This window comes from Carcharodon carcharias, chromosome 25 (assembly GCF_017639515.1).
Source record: "Carcharodon carcharias isolate sCarCar2 chromosome 25, sCarCar2.pri, whole genome shotgun sequence".
In the NCBI taxonomy this organism is placed as follows: Eukaryota; Metazoa; Chordata; class Chondrichthyes; order Lamniformes; family Lamnidae; genus Carcharodon; species Carcharodon carcharias.
Genome location: NC_054491.1, coordinates 46,489,291 through 46,508,348, shown reverse-complemented (window position 1 = coordinate 46,508,348; position 19,058 = coordinate 46,489,291). Strand labels below are relative to the sequence as shown.

The window sequence follows — 19,058 nt, the reverse complement described above, 5'->3', positions numbered from 1 at the left end:
TTTATATAAGGTGTCCCTAATACATGGTTGCTTCCCTCGCCCAACCTACCCCTCCATCCTGAATGCTTCTGCGCTATATTCAACCACAAGGCAGCCCTTGTCCCACCCCCACCCCCACCTCACCCCCACCCCACCCCCACCCTACCCCCTCCCACAGGTCGCCTCAACCACAAGGCAGCCCTTGTCCCACCCCCACCTCCACATCACCCCCACCCCACCCCCACCCTACCCCCTCCCACAGGTCGCCTCAACCACAAGGCAGCCCTTGTCCCACCCCCACCCCCACCTCACCCCCACCCTACCCCCTTCCACAGGTCGCCTCAACCACAAGGCAGCCCTTGTCCCACCCCCACCCCCACCTCACCCCCACCCCACCCCCACCCTACCCCCTCCCACAGGTCGCCTCAACCACAAGGCAGCCTTTGTCCCACCCCCACCCCCAACCCCACCTCACCCCCACCCCACCCCCACCCCACCCCCTCCCACAGGTCGCCTCAACCACAAGGCAGCCCTTGTCCCATCCCCACCCCCACCCCCACCTCACCAACACCCCACCCCCACCCTACCCCCTCCCACAGGTCGCCTCAACCATAAGGCAGCCTTTGTCCCACCCCCACCCCCACCCCCACCTCACCCCCACCCCACCCCCACCCTACCCCCTCCCACAGGTTGCCTCAACCACAAGGCAGCCCTTGTCCCACCCCCACCCCACCCCCACCCCCACCCCACCCCCACCCTACCCCCTCCCACAGGTCGCCTCAACCACAAGGCAGTCCTTGTCCCACCCCCACCCCCACCCTACCCCCCACCCTACCCCCTCCCACAGGTTGCCTCAACTACAAGGCAGCCCTTGTCCCACCTCCCCACCACCTCCCCCCCACCCCCGAGTTTCCCTCCATGTTCACACCTTTTATCTGCTGCTTTCCCTCCGACATGGACGGATGATCCAACGGACAGGGGGTGGGGGGGGGGGGGATGATTCCGGTGGGCTGATGTGCAGATGTGTTACAATGAGGTTAATAATGATATGCAGATGTGTTACAATGGGGTTAATAATGATATGCAGATGTGTTACAATGGGGTTAATAATGATGTACAGATGTGTTACAATGGGGTTAATAATGATGTACAGATGTGTTACAATGAGGTTAATAATGATGTACAGATGTGTTACAATGGGGTTAATAATGATGTACAGATGTGTTACAATGGGGTTAATAATGATGTACAGATGTGTTACAATGAGGTTAATAATGATGTACAGATGTGTTACAATGAGGTTAATAATGATGTACAGATGTGTTACAATGGGGTTAATAATGATGTACAGATGTGTTACAATGGGGTTAATAATGATGTACAGATGTGTTACAATGAGGTTAATAATGATGTACAGATGTGTTACAATGGGGTTAATAATGATATGCAGATGTGTTACAATGGGGTTAATAATGATGTACAGATGTGTTACAATGGGGTTAATAATGATGTACAGATGTGTTACAATGGGGTTAATAATGATGTACAGATGTGTTACAATGAGGTTCCTAATGCCCGATGGTGGGATACGCGGCCTGTCACTGAGCAGATGATCTCAAACTGCTTTCACACCATCATGAAACTGATTGCTCCATATTGTCCTTTTTTAATGGAAAAATATACTTTATTCATAAAATATCTGAAAGAACATTACAAAACATTTCTAAATGGTCATCATAAAAAGTGCAATCAAATTCCAGTTTTCCACATAGATCGTGAGGCGCTTCAATACATTTCAACATGGTCATTATAGACAGACAGTGCAATGGTATTTAAGTTATCGACATAGATCATGTTACACTCTGAGGAACTTCAATCCTATTGTGACACATGTAATATTCACTGCATATATTCAATATGAGTCATACAGCCCGAGGGGTCTATACAATTCCCAGCACCCCCCACCCATCGGTGCACTGTCTCAGAAAAGTCTTAGACAGCGACCCTTCCCCATTGCACCTTTGCAGTGGCTGCCCCAAGCTTTAGTGCGTCCCTCAGCATGTAGTCCTGGACTTTAGAATGTGCCAGTCTGCAACACTCGGTTGGGGGCAACACTTTGCGCTGGAAGACCAACAAGTTTCGGGCAGACCAAAGAGCGTCTTTCACCGAGTTGCTGATCCTCCAGCTGCAGTTGATGTTTGTCTTGGTGTGTGTCCCTGGGAACAGCCCGTAGAGCACAGAGTCCTGTGTCACAGAACTGCTCGGGATGAACCTCGACAGAAACCACTGCATCTCTCTCCAGACCTTCTTTGCAAAGGCACAATCCACAAGGAGGTGAACAACGGTCTCTTCCCCACCGCAGCCACCTTGAGGACAATGTGCAGAGGGAGTGAGACTCCTGGCATGTAGGAAGGATCTGACAGGGTGGGCCTTTCTCACCACCAGCCAAGCTACATCTTGGTGTTTGTTGGAAAGTTTTGGCGATGAGGTATTCTGTCAAATGACTTTGTCAGTCTGCTCAGGGAACCATCCCACAGGATCCACCCTCTCCTTTTCCCTCAGGGCCTCTAAGGCGTTACATGCCGACCACTGCCTGATGGACTTGTGGTCAAAGGTGTTTCTCTGCATAAATTTTCCCACGAGGGACAGGTGGTACCGCACGGTCCAACTACTTGGAGCGTTTCGCAGCAGCTTGGCCAGACCCATCCTTCACAACACCGGGGACAGGTAGAACCTCAGCATGTAGTGACACTTCGTGTTTGCATACTGAGGGTCTATGCACCGCTTGATGCAACCACACACAAAGGTGGCCATCAGTATGAGGGCGATGTTGGACACATTTTTTCTCCCCTTTATCTAGAGATTTGTACATCTTGTCTCTGCGGACACGATCCATTTTTGACCTCCAGATAAAGCGGAAGATGGCTCGGGTGATCGCCACCACACAGGAGTGTGGAATGGGCCAGACCTGCGCCACGTACAGCAACAGCGAGAGTGCCTCACACCTGATGACCAGGTTCTTACCCACAATGGAGAGGGAGCGTCGCTCCCACATGCCCAGTTTTCTTTTCACCATAGACACTCGCTCCTTCCAGTTTCTAACTCATTCCCTGGTCCCTCCGAACCATATCCCCAGCACCTTCAGGCTGTCTGACCTGATGGTGAAGGGAACAAAGGATCGGTCAGCCCAGTTCCCAAAGAACATGGCCTCGCTCTTCCCACGATTTACCTTGGCTCCTGGGGCCAGTTCAAACTGGTTGCAGATAAGAACAAGATAAGAACATAAGAATGAGGAGCAGGAATAGGCAATTCAGCCCCTCGAGCCTGCCCCACCATTCATTACAATCATGGCTGATCTCATTTTGGCCTCAACTCCAATTTCCCGCCCTCTCCCCATAACCTTTCAACCTGTTACTAATTAAAAATCTGTCTATCTCCTCCTTAAATTTATTCAGCATCCCAGCATCCACTGCACTCTGAAGTAGTGAATTCCACAGATTCATGACCCTTTGAGAAAAGTAATTCCTACTCATCTCTGATTTAAATCTACCACCCCTGAGCCTAAAACTATGGCCTCTCGTTCTAGAATGCCCCACAAGGGGAAACATCTGCTCCACGTCTACTTTGTCCATCCCCTTTAGCATCCTATATACCTCAATTAGATCTCCTCTCATCCTTCTTAACTCTAGCAAGTAAAGGCCTCAACTGCTCAATCTCTCCTCGTGAGACAAGCCCGCATCTCCGGAATCAATCTAGTGAACCTCCTCTGAACCACCTCCAATGCAACTACATCCTTCCACAAGTAAGGGGACCAAAACTGTGCACAGTACTCCAGGTGCGGTCTCACCAATGCCTTGTACAGTTGCAACAACACTTCCCTATTTTTATATTCTATTCCTTTAGCAATAAATGCTAAAATTCCTTTTGCCATCCTTATTACCTGCTGTACCTGCAGACTAGCTTTCAGCGATTCATGCATGAGGACACCCAGATCCCTCTGCACTGAAGCATTTGGAATCATGTGGATCAGTCTGTGCACCGACAGCGGATCCAAGCAGAAGACGGCAACATCGTCCATGTACAGGGAGACTTTGATCTGAGTGCCTCCACTGCCTGGGATCGTCACTCGTCTTATGCCCGGATCCTTCCTGATGGACTCAGCAAAGGGTTCTATGCAACACACGAAAAGAACAGGCGAGAGAGGGCAGCCCTGCCTGATCCAGGTTTAATAGGAAAGCTATCTGATTCCCACCCATGGATTGAGACTGCACTACTGATGTTAGTGTAGAGCAGTTGGATTCAGTTGCGAATTCCCTCCCCAAACCCCATTTTGGAGAGCACATCCATCATGTAGGTGTGCAATATTCTGTCAAAGGCCTTCTCCTGATCCAGGCTGATGAGGCAGGTATCCACACCCCTGTCCTGTACATAGGCAACCGTATCCCTGAGCAGCACGAGGCTGTCAGAGATCTTCCTGCCCGGCACAGCGCAGGTCTGGTCAGGGTGGATCACCAATTCCAGAGCGGACTTGACCCGATTGGCAATGACCTTGGACAGAATCTTATAGTCCACGTTCAACAGTGAAATGGGTCGCCAATTTCTAATTTCCTCCCTTTCCCCCTTGTGCTTGTAGATGAGGGTGATGATGTCTTTCCTCATGGATTCTGACATACTGCCGGCCAGGAGCATACTCTCATACCCTTCTAGCAGGTCTGGGTTGATCCAGTCCCACAGAGCAGAATACAACTCCGCTGGCAAGCCGTTGCTTCTGGGAATTTTACTCTTCTCGAAGGACTCAAGGGCCTTAGTCAGTTCGTCAGGAGTTAGCGGTTTGTCCAGGCTCTCCCGTGTGCTGTCGTCTAAGACCTCCGTGATAGAGGACAGGAAGGACTGGGAGGCCGTGCTGTCTGTGGACTTCATGTCATACAATCCGGCATAAAAGGATTTGCTGATCCTCAAAATGTCGGACTGTGATGACTTTACTGAGCTGTCTTCTTCCTTCAGGCTGCTGATCACAGAGCTGTCTCTGTGTACCTTTTGGAAGAAGAAACGTGAGCAGTGTCATCCTGCTCCACGGAGCGGACTCTGGAACGGAAGATGATCTTGGAGGCCTCCGAGGCAAAGTGCGAGGCTTGCTGGCTCTTCACCTCTTGAGTTCCTCCTTGACATTGACCACCATTGATTGCAGCCGGAGCAGAATCTGCATGTTTTTCTGGAGTCAGGACATTTCCCTCTGTTCCTTTCTAGCTTTCTGGATGCCTTTGAGGATGAAAAACCACTTGATGTTTCTCTTGATCGCTTCCCATCAGTGTGTCAGCGACTCAAAGAGGGGTTTCATGGTTCTCCAACCTTTGTAATCCCTCTTGAGCTCCTCAATGTTCTCTGGGGTCAGCAGTTGCGCGTTCAGTTTCCATGTCCCCCTGCCCACCCTCTGGTCTTCCTGTAAGTGACAGTCAGCCAGTAGGAGGCAGTGGTTAGAGAAGAACACCGATTTGACGTCGGTGGATCTGACTGAAAGCTTAGGAAGTCTATACTGGAACTGATGGACCTATCTGGTCGTGACCAGATGTATCTCTGCTGCACTCCATTCGCAGGGTTACTGAAGGCAACTTGGCAGATTACACCATATTGTCTGTTCATGCTACTGAACACCCGATGCCAGTGGGCAAGAAAAAGCCGGACCTCTGTCTGATGTTCCTCTCTCCAGCCTAACTGCTAACTGCAATTGATTCTACTTAATCGTTGAATGACAGTTGTCCCACCAAGCTTCTGTCCAATTGTATTTTACTGGTTAAAGGAGGGTGCTTGAAGATTATTCAGTAGCATTTGGTTTAAATTAATGGAACCACCAGCCCATTTAATACAGGGCCCTGTCTTATTGGTTCATTCCTTTAATAGGGTGAGTGACTGATCAGCTGGAGCTGATTACTCTCAGTAGCAGGGAGGGTGAGCACAAAGGAGCTGTTCTTGAGTAAGATGGTTGATCATTGCAGGTGGCTGTTGGAGTCTAAGTTAATGTATTCCTATGAGAACAGGCTGGCCACGTTCAAAAACTGGCCATTTACTGAGAACTGCCGATGTACACCTGAAAATGTGAGTATGGGAACTATTGGAATGTGTGAATGTAATTGACTGTCAGTCTGAGTGGATTGTGTATGTTGATGAGACTGTCTGATGATCTGTTTTTTATTTGTGTGTAGGGGAGAGGTTGAAATGCCTCTGTACTGTCCAGCACAAAACAGAAACTGTCCTGGGAGTTTGTACGTCCCTGAATAACAGGGTGGAGGGAACTGAGCTGAGAGTTCCTCTGGTGTGGGAGCTGGCCAGGCAATCCCCTCTCCACAAGATTAGAGGTTAATGTCTTTCTTTAAGGTGATACTAAATGTTTCTAGGTCTGTGTTGACTCTCAAATGGAGTTTCAACCCAATTTAAACCAGGAGGCTGAGGTCAGCGCTACCACTGCTGATTTTTGACCTTGTGTAAGGTAATACATTTATCTGGATATTGGATGTACAATAGCTTGTTGGTTGAATAATTACTGTAAGTATAAGTTACAATGAGAAGAGACAAACTGAGAAGTATTAAATAACTGAAGTATTAAATTTTGTTTGCAAGTGTGTACCTGCACTCATTAGAAGAATGATTGTTTGGTCAGGTGACCTGTCAGTTACTAAAGACTAGGATAGGATAATATATCTGGGTCATCCTTATCTTGCTCTTAGTTTCCCTCCCTTTACTTGGTGCGGGGGTGGGGGGGGGTGTTCCAACCACTCCCCCTGCCACCTTGTCTGTTTCTTTTTTGGGTGAAGGGGAAGGAGGAGTAAAACTAACAAGAAGCTCATGGCACTGCCCTAGATTCACCCTCTTAATTCCTGGCTGCTTTACCTACCATATTGGTTTTTTGGAGGTAACCATTCAACTACGTTTGTTAGACATAACTGACTCTAGTAGCTTCCCTTAACAAATGAATTTATAATTTCCTAAATTTTCCCTTGTCCTTAAGTAACAAGGTGACAATGGTGGTTTTCTAGTCTGAGGGCTATTCCTGAACAAAGACTTACCCTAACATCCAAAAACAGTAGAATTAACCCTGTCTCCATCAAAAATTGACTGATTTTGCTTTGAGAGAAGGGCCACAATTACGTTTTATTTTTAAACCCCAAAAAGTTAAGGGGCCTTAATGAGTTCTGTCTGAAGGTGGCTCAAATATCCAAATTGGTTAAATAAACAACTTGCTGAATTGAAAATTGACACAGCTGCCTAACTTTTGCTTCCATCTGGGTTGCAGGAGTTTAAATGGACCTTTTATCTTTCCCAATCCCATTGGGAAGCTCTTGGCTCTCCCTCTCTCTCTCTCTCTTTCTTTTGCTTTTTGGACCCTGTGAGCTGTTCCAGATCATTATTTCCACAACTGTTAATCCCTTGGGAATCTCTAGCCCTGTCTTCTATTCAGGAGTTTAATGGTGCTCCTTGGGATCATGACCACCTACTTCTATGGTGACTAAAAGCCTAATTACTTGATTGTAATGTAGCTTATAAATCTCCCAGTTTGGACCTTTTTGTGCTTAAATATTTTTAATTGAAATATCATTGCCCTAGAATCTCTACCATTTGAGGCTTCTAAATTTTAAACACTTTTTTGTGCACAGATTCGTTTGAAGTCATCCAGCTATTAGAATCTGAGAATCACAGGATTCAGCCCATTGCGTCTGTACAGATTTTTGAAAGGGTTACAAAATTAATCCCATTTCTCTTTCCCCATAGCCCTGAGCTTTTACTTTTCAAGTATATAATCAACTCTTTTTTTTTTTTTGAAAAGTTATTTAATGTTACATGGAACCTTCAGTGCTGTATGAAGGTGGTGGAAATAGATTCAATAATAACTTTCCACATGGAATTAGACATCACCTTGAGGAAAAAATGAGCCCAGCTGTTAATGAATAATGAGGAGGATTTACTGTGCTCTGGGTTTTGTGACTGAGGGAAATTCAAGTGTCTGCTATCATTTCTCTGAAATGAACTGCAACTTCCGACATCCCAAACGTAGTTAGAATTGAAAATCCAGTAATTTCCTCCTCCTCTGTGGGGTGTTTTTCCTCTTTTGTCACCCGCCCACCCCGGTTTCTCCGCAGGATGAGATCCCTTCCCAAGGAGGAAGGATATGGAGCTCACTACAGGTTTCTTTGTGCTCCATGGTGAGTGTGCAGCTTCACCGTTGCTGTGAAACCTGGGCCAATTTCTCTCCAAATGTTGCTATATTGATGATTCATGGTTTCTCTCCACATATTCTAGAGTCCGCACAACAGAAAAAGTCCCTTCGGCCCATTAAGTCTGCACCGTCAAACAAGTACCGAACTATTCTAATCCCATTTTCCAGCACTAGGCCCTTGGCCTTGTATGCCATGGCATCGCAAGTGCACATCCAAATACTTTTTAAATGTTATGAGGGTTTCTGCCTCTACCACCCTTTCAGACAGTGAGTTCCAGATTCCCACCACCCTCTGGGTGAAAAAATTCTTCCTCACATCCCCTCTAGACCTCCTGTCCCTTACCTTAAATCTCTGTCCCCTGGTTATTGATCCCTCCACCAAGGGGAACAGTTCCCTCATGTCTACCATATCTATACTCCTCAATCATGTCCCCCATCCATCTCCTCTGCTCCAGGGAAAATAACCCTAGTCTATCCAATCTCTCTTCATAACTAAAACTTTCCAGCCCAGGCAATATCCTGGTAAATCTCCTCTGCACACACTCTAGTGCAATCACATCCTTCCTATAATGCAGATTCTAGAACTGCACGCAATACTCTAGCTGTGGCCTAACCACAGTTATTTTATACAGTTCCTGCATAACATCCTTGCTCTTATATTCTAAGCCTCAGTTAATAAAGGCAAGTAGCCCGTGTACTGCCTTAACCACCTTATTTACCTGTTCCGCTACCTTAAGGGACTAGTGGCTATGCACACCAATGTCCCCTGACCCTCCGTACTTCTCAGGGTTCTATCATTCATCGTGTATTTGCATACCTTGTTTGTCCTGCCCAAGTGCATCACTCACACTTATCCAGATTAAATTCCATTTGCCACTGATCAGCCCATCTGACCAGCTTGTCTATATCCTCCTATAATCTATGGCTATCCTCCTCACATTTACCACCCCACCAATTTTCGTGTCATCCGCGAACTTACTGATCAAATCTCCTACATTCAAGTCTAAATCATTTATGTATACCACAAGTATCAAGACACCCAACACCGATCCCACATGGGAGACTTATAAAGAAGGCAAATGCACATGGGATACAAGGTAATTTGATAAGGTGGATTCAAAATTGGCTTAGTTGTAGCAGACAGAGGGTGATGACATGGGAATATACTAAGAGGGGTAGATGAAGTGAGAGATCTTGGCGTACAAGACCCTGAAGGCAGCAGTTCAAGTAGACAAGGTTGTAAAGAAGGCATATGGAATGCTCTCCTTCATTGGCAGAGGTATAGAATATAAAAGTAAGGATATAATGTTGGAATAATATAAAACACTAGTGAGGCCACAACTGGAGTATTGTGTGCAGTTCTGGTCACCACGTTACAGGAAAGACGTAATAGCTCTGGAGAGAGTGCAGAGGAGGTTTAGAAGAATGTTGCCAGGGTTAGAAAAGTGTAGCTACAAGGAGAGATTGGATAGGTTGGGGTTATTTTCCTCAGAACAAAGAAGGCTGGGAGGTGACTTGATTGAGGTGTATAAAATTATGAGGGAAATAGATAGTGGACAGGATAAAATTGTTTCCCTTGGTGGAGAATTCTAGAACCAGGAGACATAGATTCAAGATAAGTGGCAGAAGGTGTAAGGGGGACATGAGGAAGAACTTTTTTATGCAGAGGGTAGTGGGTTGCGGATGACACAAAGATTTGCCGGGTGGTTAACAGTGAGGTTGAGTGTCTTGGGCTACAGGAAGATATAGACAGGATGGTCAAATGGGCAGATAAGTAGCAGATGGAATTTAACCCTGAAAAGTGAGGTGATACACTTTGGAGGGAGTAATTTGACAAGGAAGTATTCAATGAACGGCATGACACTAGGAAGTTCTGAGGAACAAAGGGACCTTGGCGAGTGTGTCCATAGATCTCTGAAGGCGGAGGGGCATGTTAGTGGGGTGGTGAAAAAGGGACACTTACCTTTATCAATTGAGGCATAAATTACAAAAATAGGGAGGTCATGTTGGAGTTGTATAGAACCTTGGTGAGGCCACAGCTGGAGTATTGTGTGCAGTTCTGGTCGCCACATTATAGGAAGGATGTGATTGCACTGGAGGGGGTGCAGAGGAGATTCACCAGGATGTTGCCTGGGATAAAACATTTAAGTTATGAAGAAAGGTTGGATAGACTTGGGTTGTTTTCATTGGAGCAGTGAAGATTGAGGTGTACAAGATTATGAAGGGCATGGACAGGGTGAATAGGGAGCAGCTGTTCCCCTTAGTTGAAGGGTCAGTCAAGAGGGGACATAAGTTCAAGGTGAGGGGCAGGAGGTTTAGGGGGGGATGTGAGAAAAAAACCTTTTTACCCAGAGGGTGCTGATGGTCTGGAATGCACTGCCTGGGAGGGTGGTGGAGACGGGTTGCCTCACATCCTTTTTAAAAAAAAAAAGTACCTGGATGAGCACTTGGCACGTCATAACATTCAAGGCTATGGGCCAGGTGCTGGTAAATGGGCTTAGGTAGGTAGGTCAGGTGTTTCTCACGTGTTGGAGCAGACTCGATAGGCCGAAGGGCCTCTTTTGCACTGTGATTCTGTGACCTTCTACGTACTCACCTAAAAAGCTTTCCTGGATGCATTTTAAGAATTCGGCTCCCTCCAAACCTATCACACTATGACTAACCCAGTTAATGTTGGGGAAGTTGAAATCCCCCATTATTACTACCCTATTATTTTTACACTTCTCTGAAATCTGCCTACATAACTGCTCTTCTATTTCTCTGACTGTTTGGGGGCCTACAGTACACTCCCAGCAATGTGATTGCTCCTTTGTTTTTAAGTTCTACCCATATGGTTTCATTTGAGGAGCCTTCTAAGATGTCATCCCTCCTCACTGCTATAGTTGATTCCTTAATCAATATTGCAATACCCCCTCCTCTTTTACCTCCTTCCCTGTCTTGCCTGAAGACCCTATATCCTGGAATATTGAGCTGCCAATCCTGCCCCTTTCTCAGCCATGTCTCTGTGACAGCAATGACATCATTCTTCCATGTGTTAATGTGTGCCCTCAACTCATCTGCTTTATTCATCAGGCTCCTTGCATTAAAATAAATACCATCCAACCTTGCCAAACTCCCTTGTGCCTTAACTGGCCTATAATTTCTATGTCTCCCAGGCTCACTTGTGCTCTCACCTAATTTTGGCTGTGCATCTCTCCCTGCTGAACCTTTTCTCAGGATCCCACCCCTCTGCCAAGTTAGTTTAAACCCTCCCCAACAGCACTAGCAAACCTCCCCGCCAGGATGTTGGTCCCATTCTGGAACAGGTACAACCCATCCGCCTTGTACAGGTCCCACCGCCCCCAGAAACGGTCCCAATATCCCAGAAATCTAAAGCCCTCCCTCCTGCACCATCTCTCCAGCCACACATTCATCTGGACTAACCTCCTATTTCTATACTCACTAGTGCATGGCACCGGAAGTAATCCAGAGATTCCTACCTTTTGAGATGCTGCTTTTTAATCTGTTTCCTAGCTCCCTAAATTCTGCTTGCAGGACCTCATCCCTCTTTCTACCTATGTCGTTGATACCAATATGCACCACGATCTCTGTCTGTTTGCCCTCCCCCTTTAGAATGCCCTGCAGCTGTTCAGTGACATGCTTGACCCTGGCACCAGGGAAGCAACATAGCATCCTGGAGTCACATCTACAGCCGCAGAAACGCCTGTCTGTTCCTCTTACTATCGAGCCTCCTACCACTATTGCTCTTCCACCTCTTTTCTCTCCCCCCCACCACTTCCCCACCCTGTGCAGCTGAGCCACTCAGTGCCATGAGTGTGGCTGCTCTCCCCAGAGGAACCATCACTCTCACATTTTTCCAACACAGAAAAATGGTTCTCAAGCGTGATGCATACTGGGGATTTCCTGACTACCTGCCTGACACCTTTCTTCTGACTAATGGTCATCCATTCCCTCTGTCTGCACTTCCATATGCTGTGGGGTGACCACGTCTAAAAACGTGCTATCCACAAAACTCTCAGCCTTGCGGATGTACCTCAGTGCTTCCAGCTGCCGCTGAAACTCTGAAACTGAGTTCAAGTAGCTGCAGCTGGTGGCACTTCCTGCACACGTGATCAGTCAGAGCTCAAGGAGCGTCTAGGACTTCCCACATGTTGCAGGCGGCACATAACACGGGACTGAGCTGCCCTGCCAAGCCTCTAGTTGGGGAAAAAACCCCTCTTAAACTTTACTGTATTCATGTACTTTTAAATAAAAACTAGAACCATGACCTTTTTTAGCTTAATCTATTTTAAATGGAAGAAAAACACTTACCCACTGCTCACCAATCAGCTCTCACTTTTATGCTGACATCACTTTTTGAAACTTCTCTGCCCTCGAGCTGGATCTGATCATGTTGATTTTTGATTGCGTTGGTCCTGATGTTGATGCATTGATGATTCACGGTCTCTCTCCAGATGGCTGAGGCTGGATTTCTACACTGCCCAACTGAGAATGAACCTGATATCGCCACCTGCTTTTTCTGTCTGAAGGAGTTGGAAAGCTGGGAGCCTGAAGATGACCCCTGGTAGATGGGGACTGGGAGGGGATATATTTATCATTTGTTCTATTAGAATGAACTTGGCATTTATCCTGAAGTTGTGTGATAACTGGGATGTAGTGCTGAGCTATGGTTATCTGGGAGCCTCATGCTAAAGTGTTACAATCAATAGAATAATATAGGACAGGAGGCAGCCACTTGTCCATCTTGCCTGTGTTGTCATTTTGGAGCATCCAATTAATCCTACTCTGCTCTTGTTGAAGATTTTTGAGTTAACAGAGCGGGTTGATGTGGTAAAATGGACTTCCAGAAGACACTTGATTAAAAATACTGCACTTGTGAGCAAGTTAGAGCTCATGGAATAAAAGGACAGCAAAATTGGCTGAGTGACAGATAACATTAGAGGTTAATGGATGTTTTTCAACTGGAGGAAAATTTATAATGATGTTCCCCAGGGGTCAGTGTTGAGACCCTTGCTCTTCCTAATACATATTAATGACCTAGACCATGGTGTACAGAGCACAATTTCAAAATGTGTGAATGATGAAGTATTTGGAACTGAGATCAGTGCAGAACTTCAAAAGAACATTAGACAAGTTAGTGAAATGTATGACAGATGGAATTTTAAGGTGGAAAAATGTGAAGTGATTCGTGTTGGTAGAAAGAAATTGGACAAACAATATAACATAAAGGAGGAGCAGAGGGACCTGGATGTATTGTACATAAGTCATTAAAGGTGGCGGGATAGGCTGAGAGCGGTTCATAGAATCTAAAGCATCCTCGGCTTTATTAATGAGGGGGGAAGGGATAGAGTAGAAAAGTAAGAATGTTATGTTAAACTTGTGTAAAAACACTGGTCAGCCTCAACGGGATTATTGAGTCCAGTTTGGGTAGTCGGATTTTAGGAAGGATGTGAAGGCATTACAGAGTTCAGAAAAGTTTCATGAGTATGGTTCCAGGGATGAGAAACTTCAGATAGGTAGATTTGGAAACGTTGGGACTATTTTCCTTGGAGAAGAGAAGGTTGAGAGGATTTGATAGAGGTATTCAAAATCATGAGGGGTCTGGACAGAGTAAATAGGTGAAAAAATGTTCCCATTGGAAGGATTTGAGAATGAGATCTCAGATTTCAGGTAATTGGCAAAAGAAGCAATGGAGACAGAATAAAACTGCAGAGCGAGAGGTTAGGATCTAGAGTGCAGAGCGAGAGGTTAGGATCTAGAGTGCAGAGCGAGAGGTTAGGATCTAGAGTGCAGAGCGAGAGGTTAGGATCTGGAGTGCAGAGCGAGAGGTTAGGATCTAGAATGCAGAGCGAGAGGTTAGGATCTGGAGTGCAGAGCGAGAGGTTAGGATCTGGAGTGCAGAGCGAGAGGTTAGGATCTGGAGTGCAGAGCGACGAGGTTAGGATCTGGAGTGCAGAGCGAGAGGTTAGGATCTGGAGTGCAGAGCGAGAGGTTAGGATCTGGAGTGCAGAGCGAGAGGTTAGGATCTGGAGTGCAGAGCGAGAGGTTAGGATCTGGAGTGCAGAGCGAGAGGTTAGGATCTGGAGTGCAGAGCGAGAGGTTAGGATCTGGAGTGCAGAGCGAGAGGTTAGGATCTGGAGTGCAGAGCGAGAGGTTAGGATCTGGAGTGCAGAGCGAGAGGTTAGGATCTGGAGTGCAGAGCGAGAGGTTAGGATCTGGAGTGCAGAGCGAGAGGTTAGGATCTGGAGTGCAGAGCGAGAGGTTAGGATCTGGAGTGCAGAGCGAGAGGTTAGGATCTGGAGTGCAGAGCGAGAGGTTAGGATCTGGAGTGCAGAGCGAGAGGTTAGGATCTGGAGTGCAGAGCGAGAGGTTAGGATCTGGAGTGCAGAGCGAGAGGTTAGGATCTGGAGTGCAGAGCGAGAGGTTAGGATCTGGAGTGCAGAGCGAGAGGTTAGGATCTGGAGTGCAGAGCGAGAGGTTAGGATCTGGAGTGCAGAGCGAGAGGTTAGGATCTGGAGTGCAGAGCGAGAGGTTAGGATCTGGAGTGCAGAGCGAGAGGTTAGGATCTGGAGTGCAGAGCGAGAGGTTAGGATCTGGAGTGCAGAGCGAGAGGTTAGGATCTGGAGTGCAGAGCGAGAGGTTAGGATCTGGAGTGCAGAGCGAGAGGTTAGGATCTGGAGTGCAGAGCGAGAGGTTAGGATCTGGAGTGCAGAGCGAGAGGTTAGGATCTGGAGTGCAGAGCGAGAGGTTAGGATCTGGAGTGCAGAGCGAGAGGTTAGGATCTGGAGTGCAGAGCGAGAGGTTAGGATCTGGAGTGCAGAGCGAGAGGTTAGGATCTGGAGTGCAGAGCGAGAGGTTAGGATCTGGAGTGCAGAGCGAGAGGTTAGGATCTGGAGTGCAGAGCGAGAGGAGGTTAGGATCTGGAGTGCAGAGCGAGAGGTTAGGATCTGGAGTGCAGAGCGAGAGGTTAGGATCTGGAGTGCAGAGCGAGAGGTTAGGATCTGGAGTGCAGAGCGAGAGGTTAGGATCTGGAGTGCAGAGCCGAGAGGGTTAGGAATCTGGAGTGCAGAGCGAGAGGTTAGGATCTGGAGTGCAGAGCGAGAGGTTAGGTCTGGGAGCAGAGCGAGAGGTTCGGATCTGGAGTGCAGAAGCGAGAGGTTAGGATCTGGAGTGCAGAGCGAGAGGTTAGGATTGCTTGGATTGGATCAGGAGTCAGAGGGAGGTTAGGATCTGGAGTGCAGAGCGAGGAGGTTATAGGATCTGGAGGGCAGAGCGAGAGGTTAGGATCTGGAGTTGCAGAGCGAGAGGTAGGGATCTGGAGTTGCAGAAGCGAGAGGTCAGGCTCTGGAGCGCATAGCGCGAGGTTAGAGTCTGGAGTGAGGAGCGTGAGTAAGGATCTGGAGTGCCAGAGGCGGAGGTTAGGAATCTGGTAGTGCAGAGCGAGAGGTTAGGATCTGGAGTGCAGAGCGAGAGGGTTAGGAATCTGGAGTGCAGAGCGAGAGGTTAGGATCTGGAAGTGCAGAGCGAGAGAGGTTAGGATCTGGAGTGCAGAGCGAGAGGTTAGGATCTGGAGTGCAGAGCGAGAGGTTAGGATCTGGAGTGCAGAGCGAGAGGTTAGGATCTGGAGTGCAGAGCGAGAGGTTAGGATCTGGAGTGCAGAGCGAGAGGTTAGGATCTGGAGTGCAGAGCGAGAGGTTAGGATCTGGAGTGCAGAGCGAGAGGTTAGGATCTGGAGTGCAGAGCGAGAGGTTAGGATCTGGAGTGCAGAGCGAGAGGTAGGATCTGGAGTGCAGAGCGAGAGGTTAGGATCTGGAGTGCAGAGCGAGAGGTTAGGATCTGGAGTGCAGAGCGAGAGGTTAGGATCTGGAGTGCAGAGCGAGAGGTTAGGATCTGGAGTGCAGAGCGAGAGGTTAGGATCTGGAGTGCAGAGCGAGAGGTTAGGATCTGGAGTGCAGAGCGAGAGGTTAGGATCTGGAGTGCAGAGCGAGAGGTTAGGATCTGGAGTGCAGAGCGAGAGGTTAGGATCTGGAGTGCAGAGCGAGAGGTTAGGATCTGGAGTGCAGATGCGAGAGGTTAGGATCTGGAGTGCAGAGCGAGAGGTTAGGATCTGGAGTGCAGAGCGAGAGGTTAGGATCTGGAGTGCAGAGCGAGAGGTTAGGATCTGGAGTGCAGAGCGAGAGGTTAGGATCTGGAGTGCAGAGCGAGAGGTTAGGATCTGGAGTGCAGAGCGAGAGGTTAGGATCTGGAGTTGCAGAGCGAGAGGTTAGGATCTGGAGTGCAGAGCGAGAGGTTAGGATCTGGAGTGCAGAGCGAGAGGTTAGGATCTGTGAGTGCAGAGCGAGAGGTTAGGATCTGGAGTGCAGAGCGAGAGGTTAGGATCTGGAGTGCAGAGCGAGAGGTTAGGATCTGGAGTGCAGAGCGAGAGGTTAGGATCTGGAGTGCAGAGCGAGAGGTTAGGATCTGGAGTGCAGAGCGAGAGGTTAGGATCTGGAGTGCAGAGCGAGAGGTTAGGATCTGGAGTGCAGAGCGAGAGGTTAGGATCTGGAGTGCAGAGCGAGAGGTTAGGATCTGGAGTGCAGAGCGAGAGGTTAGGATCTGGAGTGCAGAGCGAGAGGTTAGGATCTGGAGTGCAGAGCGAGAGGTTAGGATCTGGAGTGCAGAGCGAGAGGTTAGGATCTGGAGTGCAGAGCGAGAGGTTAGGATCTGGAGTGCAGAGCGAGAGGTTAGGATCTGGAGTGCAGAGCGAGAGGTTAGGATCTGGAGTGCAGAGCGAGAGGTTAGGATCTGGAGTGCAGAGCGAGAGGTTAGGATCTGGGAGTGCAGAGCGAGAGGTTAGGATCTGGAGTGCAGAGCGAGAGGTTAGGATCTGGAGTGCAGAGCGAGAGGTTAGGATCTGGAGTGCAGAGCGAGAGGTTAGGATCTGGAGTGCAGAGCGAGAGGTTAGGATCTGGAGTGCAGGAGCGAGAGGTTAGGATCTGGAGTGCAGAGCGAGAGGTTAGGATCTGGAGTGCAGAGCGAGAGGTTAGGATCTGGAGTGCAGAGCGAGAGGTTAGGATCTGGAGTGCAGAGCGAGAGGTTAGGATCTGGAGTGCAGAGCGAGAGGTTAGGATCTGGAGTGCAGAGCGAGAGGTTAGGATCTGGAGTGCAGAGCGAGAGGTTAGGATCTGGAGTGCAGAGCGAGAGGTTAGGATCTGGAGTGCAGAGCGAGAGGTTAGGATCTGGAGTGCAGAGCGAGAGGTTAGGATCTGGAGTGCAGAGCGAGAGGTTAGGATCTGGAGTGCAGAGCGAGAGGTTAGGATCTGGAGTGCAGAGCGAGAGGTTAGGATCTGGAGTGCAGAGCGAGAGGTTAGGATCTGGAGTGCAGAGCGAGAGGTTAGGATCTGGAGTGCAGAGCGAGAGGTTAGGATCTGGAGTGCAGAGCGAGAGGTTAGGATCTGGAGTGCAGAGCGAGAGGTTAGGATCTGGAGTGCAGAGCGAGAGGTAGGATCTGGAGTGCAGAGCGAGAGGTTAGGATCTGGAGTGCAGAGCGAGAGGTTAGGATCTGGAGTGCAGAGCGAGAGGGTTAGGATCTGGAGTGCAGAGCGAGAGGTTAGGATCTGGAGTGCAGAGCGAGAGGTTAGGATCTGGAGTGCAGAGCGAGAGGTTAGGATCTGGAGTGCAGAGCGAGAGGTTAGGATCTGGAGTGCAGAGCGAATAGGTTAGGATCTGGAGTGCAGAGCGAGAGGTTAGGATCTGGAGTGCAGAGCGTGGTTAGGATCTGAGTAGTGCAGAGCGAGAGGTTAGGATCTGGAGTGCAGAGCGAGAGGTTAGGATCTGGAGTGCAGAGCGAGAGGTTAGGATCTGGAGTGCCAGAGCGAGAGGTTAGGATCTGGAGTGCAGAGCGAGAGGTTAGGATCTGGAGTGCAGAGCGAGAGGTTAGGATCTGGAGTGCAGAGCGAGAGGTTAGGATCTGAGTGCAGAGCGAGAGGTTAGATCTGGAGTGCAGAGCGAGAGGTTAGGATCTGGAGTGCAGAGCGAGAGGTTAGGATCTGGAGTGCAGAGCGAGAGGTAGATCTGGAGTGCAGAGCGAGAGGTTAGGATCTGGAGTGCAGAGCGAGAGGTTAGGATCTGGAGTTGCAGAGCGAGAGGTTAGGATCTGGAGTGCAGAGCGAGAGGTTAGGATCTGGAGTGCAGAGCGAGAGGTTAGGATCTGGAGTGCAGAGCGAGAGGTTAGGATCTGGAGTGCAGAGCGAGAGGTTAGGATCTGGAGTGCAGAGCGAGAGGTTAGGATCTGGAGTGCAGAGCGAGAGGTTAGGATCTGGAGTGCAGAGCGAGAGGTTAGGATCTGGAGTGCAGAGCGAGAGGTTAGGATCATGGAGTGCAGAGCGAGAGGGTATGGATCTGGAGATGCAGAGCGAGAGGTTAGGATCTGGAGTGCAGAGCGAGAGTTAGGAATCTGGAGTGCAGAGCGAGAGGTTAGGATCTGGAGTGCAGAGCGAGAGGTTAGGATTGGAGTGCAGAGCGAGAGGTTAGGATCACTGGAGTGCAGAGCGAGAGGTTAGGATCTGGAGTGCAGAGCGAGAGGTTAGGATCTGGGAGTGCAGAGCGAGAGGTTAGGATCTGGAGTGCAGAGCGAGAGGTTAGGATCTGGAGTGCAGAGCGAGAGGTTAGGATCTGGAGTGCAGAGCGAGAGGTTAGGATCTGGAGTGCAGAGCGAGAGGTTAGGTTCTGGAGTGCAGAGCGAGAGGTTAGGATTGGAGTGCAGAGCGAGAGGTTAGGATCTGGAGTGCAGAGCGAGAGGTTAGGATCTGGAGTGCAGAGCGAGAGGTAGGATCTGGAGTGCAGAGCGAGAGGTAGGATCTGAGTGCAGAGCGAGAGGTTAGGATCTGGG

General features: G+C 48.8%; 1 protein-coding gene across 1 annotated transcript in view; it reads left to right on the top strand.

Annotated features, from left to right (window-relative positions):
- Nucleotides 1-5,994: 5,994 nt before the first annotated feature.
- birc5b (baculoviral IAP repeat containing 5b) overlaps nt 5,995-19,058 on the top strand; it is a 61,318-nt gene continuing 48,254 nt past the window's right edge. The window contains exons 1-2 of the mRNA XM_041174298.1: nt 5,995-6,072; nt 12,643-12,752. Of these exons, the coding sequence (XP_041030232.1) occupies nt 5,995-6,072; nt 12,643-12,752 (188 nt within the window). The remainder of the gene's footprint in view (nt 6,073-12,642; nt 12,753-19,058) is intronic.